Consider the following 11574-nt stretch of genomic DNA (forward strand, 5'->3'; position numbering starts at 1 on the left):
AGATCTTTTTCGGCTCCTAGGAGGGACACAAGATGGTGGTGGGTGGGTTGAGAAAATGAGTGTGATTGAGGAGGTCCACTTTAAAATGCCTGAAGAAATCCTAGTAAGCAAGGCTAAAAACACAAACTAGGCAGTGGAACTGCGAAATGTTGCAAGGAGAATGGATGTGATGTGGTTTTTTTTCCCCCCTGGATGGGTCATGTGGGAAGAGAGGAAGGGGTAAGGAAGCCACTTTTTCTCCCAAGGCTGGCTTGGCAGCTGGGTAGTAGATGGTGCTTCTGAGATACAGTATTAGAGTTTGGGATGTGGAGGTCCACGGGGAGCAGGTACAGTGGAGGGGTGGAAGGAGAAGGTAGGCTGGACCACATCAGTTGAAGAAGTCAAAGTGGATACTGGATCTGTAGTCAACTTTTTAAAGAAGTTTAAGTGTATTGTTTATCTCTCCTGCAGTATTCATTTTATCAATATCAATTTTTAAAATGATTTATTTATTTATTTATTGTCTTTTTTGAGACAGGGTCGCACTATGCAGTTGAACTGGCCTTGAGCTCATTTTGTAGCCCAGACTGTTCTCAAACTCGCAATGATGCTCTTGCCTCAGCCTCCCAAGTGCTGGGATTACAGGCGTGCGCCACCATGACTGGCTATCAATATCAATTTAATATGGTCAAACTGGTATATAAATCTCTCCCTCTCTCTCCCTATGAGTAAAACTCCTTGAGCTTTCACCCCATTTTCCTGGTCTCACCAGAGCTGTCCACATCCAGTGTCATCTCTTGGTTCTCTCCGTCAAGTTCCATGAAATTTTCACCTCTACATTCTCATGAAATTACTGTAATCAAAGTCACTAAAGATCCGGCTTGATAAATCAAGCTGTGTATGATCAGCTTTCATTTTTACCTAGCAACACCATTTGAGACAAATGATTCCTCTTTTGACTTGGTTTCAGGAAAGCTTCCTGTCTTTCCCTTTCCTCTCTTGCCACACACCCGCTCACACAGTTGGAACCCCCACATCTCCCCACTTTCCAAACGTTGGGGCACCTCCAGGCCCGTCCCTGACCCCCATCTCTGCCCTCCCACTCCCTTGGGGCTCTCTTAGGTTTATGCATTCTGTGAGCATCTCAAACTTCCCCTGCCTGAAGCTGCACGCCACCACCCAGCAAGGATACCCCGATGGGTCTCCACCTCATCCATGCAACTCCAACCTTCTAGCCTGCAGACCAGGACCTTGAGCCACTCTACACTTATCTGTTTGTGCAAGCCAATCTGTCAGGGCCCAAGGTGATCGGTCAGAAAGTCTCTTTTGTTTTGCCTTCAAACACATCCAGTCTGACTGCCTCCTCCCGCACCCTCCAACGCTCCCACTCAGATGCTGGCCGCCAACGTCTTCCCCGCTGCAGTTAACTCAAGGTGTCTCCAGCTTCCTCCCACTGAATTCTACTCTTAGCACAGCGCCGAAGCAGCTTTTCAAAGGCACATCGGGTCGCTTCACTTCTCTGCGCAGGGCCGACCCTCGACCTGCAGCTCCTTCCCTGGAGTCTCTGGCGGTCGCTCCAGACGCGGAGGCAGGCGCGCACCGCGGCTTCCGAGTCCTGCTCCCACCTGGTTCTAGGTGCCCCGACCAAGGCGCCTGGCGGTGCGCGCTGCTTTCCTTCTCCACAGCACTCGTCCTGGCGTGGCCCCCGTGGTCCTGGGATGCTGCGTCTCGCTCCTCTCGTGCGGAGGAGGGCCGGACACGGACACTTGCGATCGTGTTTCTGAAGACACAAGCTCAAGGAAGGGGGGTCCGCGCCGGGCGAGGGGCGGCCCGGCGACACGGCCGAGCGGGAGCCCTCGCTGGGGGAGAGCCGGAAAGGGTGGCCGACACGAGGCGAGGCCGTGTGGGCACCGGGGACGAGCGACCCGGAGGGGAGAGGAGGACCTGCGCAGGGTGAGTTCTCGTCGCCCTCCAACCTCCAGGTCTCGGTCTCCTCCCGCCCCGCGCGCCCCTCAGGCCTCACACCCTGAGCTCTCGGTGTCACCGACCGGGCTGTCACCGCTCGGGTCCGCTGTGCCTGCGCGGGGAGAAGAGCCAGCACCCCGCGCGCACCCTCCCCACAGCGCAGGCTCCGCGGAGGGGTTCCAGGGGCGGGGCCTCGGCTGGGGGCACGCCCACAGTCTCGGTGCGAGCCAATCCTAGGAGGAGGCTCGGCTGAGGATTGGGTCCTTCTGCTGGAGTAGGCGGGCGTAGCTGGACGGAATCCGGAAGCGGCGGCGCGCGTGTGGGCGGGGCTGTCGGACATGTCTGAGCACCGGAGACACGGTAGGCTGGGGGAGCTGGAGGCGGCGTGGAAGGGGTCTAGGGGACCTTGAAGAGAGTGAGGGGCAGTAAGGGAGTGTGGGGAGAGCAAAGCGCCGGAGAGGGGGACTGAAGGGATGAGGCACCTGAGGGGGTCGGTGCTTGAAGGGAACTAGAGGGCTGTGAGTGGCTGCGGGCGCTCGTGAGTGCCTCGGGGTCCCCTCTTCGCAGGCGGAACAGGACCCCTCGAGCCTTAGTTTCTTCCCACGCCCGGAGCCGCCACGCTGCGGGAAGCTCCCGTGGGTTTCCTCCTGTCTGTTTTGGAAGTTTTTCTTCCCCCTGAAATGAAAAGTCGGCGGCAACTGCGGTTAAGACGCTGTTGTAGCAGGGCGTGGTGGCGCACGCCTGTAATCCCAGCACCCAGGAGGCTGAGGCAAGAGGATCGTTGAGTTCGAGACCAGCCTGGGCTACAAAATGAGCTCAAGGCCAGGCTGAACTGCATAGCCAGACCCTGTCTCAAAAAGACAAAAAAAAAAAAAAAAAAAAAAAAAAAAAAAAAAGACGCTATTGCAAAAGAATAAGGAGGGCCAGTTCCTCAATGTGCTGAAATGCGGGCAGCAGATCATCCACCTGAGTCCCGCCAGCCAGCGCTCCTGTCTCCACCTCTGCGGGCGCAAGGCACTTCACAGATGAGCAGCCGCAAAACGACCTCAACACATGTTGTGAGGTGTGCAGAGCTAGGGCTGCAACGTCCACTGGGAGGGGTTGGCCGCGTCCTGTTGGTTAAGTGCATTTTCAGAGGAACAAACCTGAGAACTCCCACTTTTACATCTCACTCTTTCTCTTGCATTTGTCTTTTTTTTTTTTTTTGAACCTTGTTAAAGCCTAGAGTTAAGTGCTCTTTGCTGTACGAGAAATTATATCGTCTGTAATGTACTCAGTCAACTTCAAACCCTCTCAATTCTCAAAATGAATGAAAAATTTGTTTTAGTCACGAAACTTTTGCCCTTGAAGTGGCCTCCTTTCCATGTTGGGTATATGACAGAATTGTCAGGGAAAGTTTAGAGTGCTTAAGGACATTGTGATTGGAAGAATAAGTCCAGAGAGTGTGAAATGTAAGTGGAAAACAGAATATTAGTTGTCTGTGTCTCTTCTTGACAAGATCACCTGAAGAACTCTGCTGGGAAACACTGAGGAACACTTATAGCAAGTGTGAGCTGGAATAAAAATTCCAGGTACTTGGGCCAGGGATATAGCTCAGCAGCATAGCTCCTGCCTGGCAAGCTCGAGGTCATGAGTTTGATTCCCAGTACAAAAAAAAAAAAAAACCGCAAAAGTTTAAGTATTTCTAATTTGTTGAAGGAGGAAACCAGAGTTAATGTGTCTTCAGAAGTTCTCCCTCTTGTGTGACTTGTGATGAGTACTGCAATTAGGAAAATGTGTGGCAGGTGGTGGAGACGATGGCTTGGTACAGATTTGCACTATCTCTCACTGGCCATCTGCTCCACAAGAACACTGGGTCCCAGACAGTGGGCAGAGGTAATGGGGCCTCTGTGTGTTTATAGAGGAGATGAGCAAGGTTGTGCACAGCTGGGGTACACATAATGCAGAACTTTCTATTGGTGTTTAGCCAGCCTGTGTGTCAGCTGCTCTGGCACTAGGGAACAAAGGAATCAGACATGAAATCCCTTCCTTCATGCTGAGACCCTGGTGTAATACAAGCCTGTGTTCTCAGTGGAGCCAGATGCATAAGAGAGCCAGACTTTTCTCTCCCTGGACCCAGACAAGAAAGCTGGAAATGGGCAGAGAAGCAGTGTCTGAAGCAATGATGCTTAGTTTGGGGGCTTTTTGGAAGGAAGGTTGGATTTCTTCTGCTAGGAAATGTAGCCTGCTAATGTAACTATTTTTTGTATGAAAATTTGTCATCTTGGAAGGATTAATAGGGAGAATTATTATCTTTTAGATGTGCTCTACTTTATGTTATAAAAATGTCTGAGCAGTGCTCAAAGTATCTTGGGCCTCTTGAGCGTTATCATGCAGCTCTGACAATGCATGACCTTCCCTGACTGAAGAGAATCACATGAAGAGCACCGCATCTTGAGTGTGATTTAAGTGACTTCTGTTCTACTTATGGAGAATGATGAGTGCTGACACACAGTGTAACTAAATATTAACTCTCGTAAGGCTCTGTCAGGCATTCAGGGCCACAGTGGAGTCAGAAGCTGCAAGGGCTGCAACTTCCCTAGGGCTGTGGACTTCTATAAAGAGTACTGCTGTGTCATTTTCTGATCCTGCCTCACACAGTGCTGGTCTCAGTAGCTGCTCGGTTAACTGGGAGTGAGTGGCTTGTGTTCAACATCTGCCCTGTTGAGCTTTTCTGACACTTCTTTATCAGATGGCTGCTGAGTACCTACCTGTCTGGGCAACTTTAGTTAGGAACAGAATATTTCATGAAGTAACTTGTGGAAAATTTGTCATCTCCTGGGCATAAGTTGTACTGTTTAGAGCACATGGAATAAATGTGCACATGTCATACCTCTTCACTGGATAATTCTTCAGAGGTTTTGAGCACCTCATTCAGTCTTCTCATCTCCCCACTCAATACCATGTTAAACAATTTATGTTGGGAACATTTCTTAGGAGAGGCCAAATGAATTGGACTTACCAGAAAGGCACTTCTCAGTGTCAGTGTGGGAATGAGTACCAGAGGGAAATGTGAGGCCATCTGTGGGCCAGGCTGTGCACTAGGAAGGGGAGAGCAAGGTTCCTGGCCTGCTTCTACCTGGTTGGACTCACCCTTGGACAGACCCCTTGCACACTCCTGTCCCTGTGGTTATGCACTCGAGTAGAGAGGAGTGAGCAGATTTAAGACCGTAGCAACCACAGACTCCTCAGTCTAACATCAAGATGGAGATAGTGACTGGAGGAGAAGGAGCCTGAGAAAAGGGGGATAAAGTGCCACGAGGGTTTCTTCCCCTGGTGGCCTTTGCCCAGATGTAGGAGGCTGAGGGCGCGGTGGGAATTGGTCTTCAAGTTCAATCCAACCAATCGACTGCCCCAGAGCTAATTCCCTATGATCCGTGGGCATGACATCTGTGAAGTGGGCAATAACAGTGGTGGTGTGTTATGAGGAATTGACCACATAATGTGCATTGTGTGTGTGGGTCTACAGAGACAGTCATCTGGTTGCTGTCATCTTGTTCCCCAGTGTGCAGAAGGCAGGGAAGTGGCAAAGGACTGTGTTTGCCTTTGAGGATGGGAAGCAGGTGAGGCCTCTGTTACCTTGTTCAGGGTGAGGGAGATGCTTGCATGTTTAAGACAAGAAAAAGAGGCCAACACTCAGAAATTAGAAGAGCCTACGTTGAAGATACAGGAGTGTGACTCCATAAAATGGGGGCAGCTATAGCTCCCTCTTCCTCAGGGAAAGGAGGCCAGGCAGCGTGGAGAAGTGACTGCTGCTGAGACTTGAAGCAGATACCCAGGGACAACTTCTTCTAGACAGCAAGAATCATGGTTGGGTGTGACTAGAGGAGAAAGAGCCTGAGAAAAAGGGGGTAAAGTGCCACGAGGGTTTCTTCCCCTGGTGGCCTTTGCCCAGATGTAGGAGGCTGTCACAGAAAGACGTAGGAGGAGTCTTTCTGTCTTCCTTAATAGCCTTCCCATGTGCTGAGCCTCAGAACCTACCTGAGACGATGATGCAAGCTTTGTTGGTGCAGGTATTGGCGGTCATGAGTTCTTTGTGTTGAAATTAGGGTATGTCTAAGGGAATAGGCAGTGTTAATGAAACTAAGAAAAATACAGTAACTAAAATAAAAATGACAGTTTATTCCGTGTCATAAGAAAGGCAGCTTTTTGAGTGGCATTTTTTTTTAGCCCAGGGTGTTTTTGGTGAGCCCACAGCTGTGAGAGCTGAGCAGTTTGCCAAAGGTCTTGTCTCCTTCCGTGGCCGTCCTGGTCTTCCCCCAAGAGCCTTTGCTTTCTCCTGTCCTTACTGTAACAGCCTCATATGAATTTTAAATGTTTGTGAACAATTAATGACAATCTAATAAAAACATCTGTACAGAAGAACTTAGGACAAAGTTTATGTGGATTTTTTTAAGTAGTAAAATTTTTGTAGAAATCAATTAACTAATGTATTTCTGCTATTCAGATGAGGTTACCAAGTCAGGTTGGTCTTGTTTTGAGATTCTAATAATGTCAAATTTGAGTATCATTTGGAGACTATTTTTCTTTTAATTAATATTTCAGAAAGCTTGCCAACTCTTGCTTAAATCTCAGCTAATTATTTTCCCATTTGTAATTCTATTATGAAACTCATTAAGAATCTATAATTCATTGTATTAGCATACTGTATTGAACTTTTCTTTCTTGTGAAGTGACATAATGCTATTATCATTTATTCCTTTATTCACAGAGGACAGTCAGAAGTGAAATACCATAGCTCACTATAGGGATAAATGTAAGGGGAAAAATAAACCCAAGTTGAGCGCGATGTTGTAGGCCTGTAATCCCAGCACTCTACCAGGTGAGGGCAGGAGGATCGCAAGTTCAAGTCCAGCCTGGGCAATAGAAAGAGTTGGGGATGAGAAGTAAAAGCAGTTGGGGATGTATCTCAGTGCAGAGACCCTGGGTTCAATCCCAGTATCTCAGTAAAACAAAACAAAATAAACCTGGTGAATATCTTTTTAAGGGAATCTGTGCATATGCTGGCATACATTCAGCCACGTTTTACTGAAAAAAAAAGACTTCAAAATATCAGATTTTCAAGGAATATAATAACCTTAGAAAAATTTAAAGTTCCTGCTAAAATGAGATAAGCAGATGTCAGGATGAAGGAGGGAATCACTAAAGCTGGTCTTTAGTGAGACATGGGGATTTTTTATAGTTTAAACATGAAATAATTTGGTTTTTGTTTTGTGATTTAGTGGTAATGTTTTGGCAGCTTTTCTCTAATAGGGTAGTATGAGGAGGGAAAGCATCAAACTGGCTGCTATGAAAGTTTCTGTTGGCGTCAATTTCTGTTCTTATTTTCAGCACCAAATTTTCATTTAAATGCAATTTTTAAAGTCTGCTAATTCTTGTTTCAAAATCTAATGCACTTTCCCCTCATAAGTCTATTAAGTGAAAGCTCTAAAAAGATATATCTTAAATCTATTTATTCTGTATGTTTTTTTCCATAATGAAATACCAAGAGTCACATTTTAAAAATTACTTGCTGATCTGGGGTCTCCTCTTTTAATGTAATTTCTATAAGCATGTAGCCCTATCAATTTTTATAGCTTTTCATGAACATCCATTTTTAAAAAGTTATTTTTGAACTGATTTCATTGCTCATATCCCCATTAAATTATTTCATCAGTTTAAACTATAAAAAATTCCCATGTCTCACTAAAGACCAGCTTTAGTGATTCCCTTCTTCATCCTGACATCTGCTTATCTCATTTTAGCAGGAACTTTAAATTTTTCTAAGGTTATTATATTCCTTGAAAATCTGATATTTTGAAGTCTTTCTTTTCAGTAAAACATGGTTGAATATATGCCAGCATATGCACAGATTTCCTTAAAAAGATATTCACCAGGTTTATTTTGTTTTGTTTTACTGAGATACTGGGATTGAACCCAGGGTCTCTGCACTGAGAGATTTTGAACTGATTTCATTGCTCATATCCCCATACTTTTTTCTCTAAAGTCATACTTTTCCAAGAGACACTAGGGATAACAAAAGTTTTAAAAGTTTTGGTTAGAGAGTAACAAATGATTGAACATCATTTCTGATATCCTCTGTGAGCAAAGAGCTTCTACATATTCGGTAAAATGAAATGTATAGATTTTTTACCATTTTAAGTAAAGTATCTTATGAACACAGATAATGAGAAATAATAGCATATTTTTGCAACCAAAGTGGGCTTTTTAAAGAAAGTAAAAATATGCATGACATTAATAGGGTAACATTTGAGGGGATCTCAAAGATCAGGAGATGCTTTTTTTCTATCATATATTTTTCATTTTACTTACCATAAGAGCATCCCATGTAGGCTATTTACTCATTTCCCCCTGATCAGTGAAATCCTGCCATTTGTGGCTACTTGGATGGAAGTAGATGACATGAAGTTAAGTGTAATAAGCCTGGCACAGAAAGACAAATATTGCATGTTTTAATTCATTTGTGGAAGGTAAAGCGGCTGGTCTTAAGAGACTAAAACAGTGGTCATTTGAGGTTAGAAATGGGAGGTGAAGAGGAATAGAGGAACCTGGATAATGGGTACTAAAATGGAGTTGGGTATGAGTGACCCTAGTGTTCTACAGTACAGTGGAGTGACTATAGTTTACAACAGCCATTTATGTTTTATTAAGTATTAGAAGAAAGGAGCTTGAAGACTCCAAACACAAAGAAATGATAAAGTTGGAGACATTAATTATCCTAATTTGATCTTTATATATTAGGTATGTATTGAGTTGGCATGCTATACCCCATAAACATGTGAAACTTACGTGTCAATTAAAAGGAAATATTACCCTGCTATTCCCTGCCAAAAAAGAAAAGAAAAGAGAAGAGAAGAAATCACCTGGGATAGAACCATGCCAGAGCAACACCTTACTTTTTAGTTGAGTTTGTTTGCTTTCTGTCTTGGAGGAACTTGTCACACACTTGACTACACCACAGCAAGATAAAAAAAATTCCTTGAAATGCTGCATTAGCATCTTTGTTAAAAATGAGACAAAATCTATTTTATACCCAACTCTTAGATTTTAAATCAAGTAAGAACATAAGAAGAGTTCAGAATTAAGGTTTATAATCAGCTACCAAACTTTGCATTTCTTTTCTGAAGTACATATATTTACAGTTTTTCCTAGGTGTCTAATTTCCAAAGAACACTTTACTGAAAGACTTTATTTTTATTTGGCTTCTGTCTTTAGATTGAAATAGCAAGTGTGGGTAGCAATCTTTTCTGAAAATTATATCAAAATAACTCACTTCCCCTGTGGAAAGGAGACTTAATTTCTCAGTTTGATATTGCAACACATTAATTTTAGCTGGGATGTTTTTCTTCAAGTTGGCTTTTTGTTCTGTCCATCAGTTCTCCATTCTGGTTGCCTGAATTCTCAGTTCTGCTTGGTAATTGTGTTTGTTTTCCTGCAGGCCATTTTTTTCTTTGATTGACATTAAACACCTACTCTGCTTTTTTTATTTTCTGGTGATTAGTTTTTGACAGACACTTGAGTTTCAAGTTAAAACTTACTCCAGCTACTGGAAGAGGACCACACTGATGAGCTGTGAGAAAAACGAGAAGGCAGGCTGGCTTCAGGTTTCTGATTGGAGTCCCTGTTGTGACCACTAAGCACTTTTTATTTGGAGTTCTTGAGACTTGCGGAGTCTGTCACAAGAGCTTTCCTAACAGAACCAGATCGTCCAGCTCTGTTTGTGTCGGGGTTTTGTTGTTTTTTTAGCACACTGGAAATTAAACAGTAAGAAGATATTTAACTTTTAACTTGTTTTTAAGGCCTGCATTTGTAGTATGTGAACACATATGCATACAGACACACTGGATCAAAAGGTGCATTTCCACAACTCAAAAATCATAAGTACTTCTTAAAATTATAATTTTATATATATATATATAAAATTATATATATATAAAATTATAATTTTAGAAGTGTGGACTTACGTACTGTGTCCCAGTATCCTGAAAACACAGCCTTCATGTGTGTGCTGCTTTTGTTGCTAACCACAAAGTGAGTGGCTCAGTGATATGAGTAGGACAGAAGTCATCTTATACTTCCCTCTGGTTTCAAACTTACTTTCAATGATGTGAGCAGGACAGAAGCCACCTTACACTCCTGTCTGGTTCTAAACTTACTTTCTGAGTCTAAACTAGCTTGTGATAGCCATCTGACCAGTATGCATGTGTGGCAGCTTGAGTGGTAACTATATAATGTGACAGCCATATGGCCTGCATGCCAAAAAACTTACCTTTTGAACCCTTTCAAGAAATGTATAAAAATATATTTTCTAAAATATATATTTTTACAATAAAGAAAAATACGTGTTTACCACCATAACATTAGCACATGTTATTCTTGTACCATATAAAACTGGCACGTGTTGTTTGTACCAAATTCCCCACACATAAAAGACAAAGCCTCTGGCTACTCTGGCTCCGTCTTCTGGCTCGTGCTGTGGCCTCTGCCCTGGGTACTGCTTTTGCAGAGCTGCCTGTCACTCTGTGCAGCTGTCTGTGAGTATCACTGTGCCTGTCCAGAACACCCTGTGTGGCTCCCCAGCTCTACCGGTCTCTGGATCGCCATGAGTTCCAGTGCTAAGTTGCCAGATCACTGTGAGTTCCAGTGCTGCCCATTGGACCCCTATGTTCTCACAGTGTATTCGCCAGGTAGAAGAAAGATCCTGCACTGTGGATGCTGCCTCAAGCTTCCAGCTTATGCCATACATGAGATCCCCTCTATCTTGCTGTGAATGTGATAAATGCGTTCAATAAACCATTGGCAGATGCGCTGACTCCCTTTGGTTCCTCTGAGCCCCAGGGTGGCCTACCTCAGAAGAAGGCCTTTCGGCCTTGACAGTGTTCTCTGTGTCAGCTCATGACACCCAATTAAAATTTTGCTGAAAAAGTTACAGGTACATACTTCATTCATAGCTGGAAGTTCAAAGTTAACAGTGAAGTTTAAAAGTGGCTCTACATGTTTTTCTTCTAAAGTAGCTGATTTAATCATTTCTTTTTAAATTAATGACATAAACATTGTCAGTGGGAAAACAGTCCTTTTCATCTTACAATTTATAGACGTGTGCCTGGGCCAACACACTGGTGGTTGCTTCCTCCCTCATAAGTATAGAGGGGCTCCTTACTTACCATTGTTGTGACCTGTGGTGGGGGAGGGGAACAGCAGTGAGAAGAGACAGCAAATGCTCATTTTGTTTCAGGGAACAGTTTCTCAGATACTAGATCCAAGTGCTACAATATTATACAAAATTTTAAACCTACTTTTAACATCCATCTTGTAATCTCAAGTGCTGGGATAAAATGAAATTGATTAATGGATCTTCTAGCAATATTAGTTGATAAAAAGTAATTAGTGATACTTAAATTTGAAGCTTTGCTCTTTTATTTTTTTATTTTTTATTTTTTTAATAAACATGGATCCATTTATGAAATAGGATAGGAACAATACAAAAATCACAGAGTTATGGATAGATTAGTAGGAAAATATCAATGACTGCTGTAATACATGGTGGTATCTTCAAAGTGGTTTCTCAGGAAGACAGAGATACACAAGAAG

General features: G+C 43.8%; 1 protein-coding gene across 1 annotated transcript in view; it reads left to right on the plus strand.

Annotated features, from left to right (window-relative positions):
- Positions 1-2255: 2255 nt before the first annotated feature.
- Positions 2256-11574, plus strand: part of Erich1 (glutamate-rich 1) — a gene marked incomplete in the record, with an annotated part of 72570 nt that continues 63251 nt past the window's right edge. The window contains 1 exon segment of the mRNA XM_013515049.1: positions 2256-2304. Within this exon segment, the coding sequence (XP_013370503.1) occupies positions 2283-2304 (22 nt within the window).

This window comes from Chinchilla lanigera, unplaced genomic scaffold (genome assembly GCF_000276665.1).
Source record: "Chinchilla lanigera isolate Chin_1 unplaced genomic scaffold, ChiLan1.0 scaffold00002, whole genome shotgun sequence".
In the NCBI taxonomy this organism is placed as follows: Eukaryota; Metazoa; Chordata; class Mammalia; order Rodentia; family Chinchillidae; genus Chinchilla; species Chinchilla lanigera.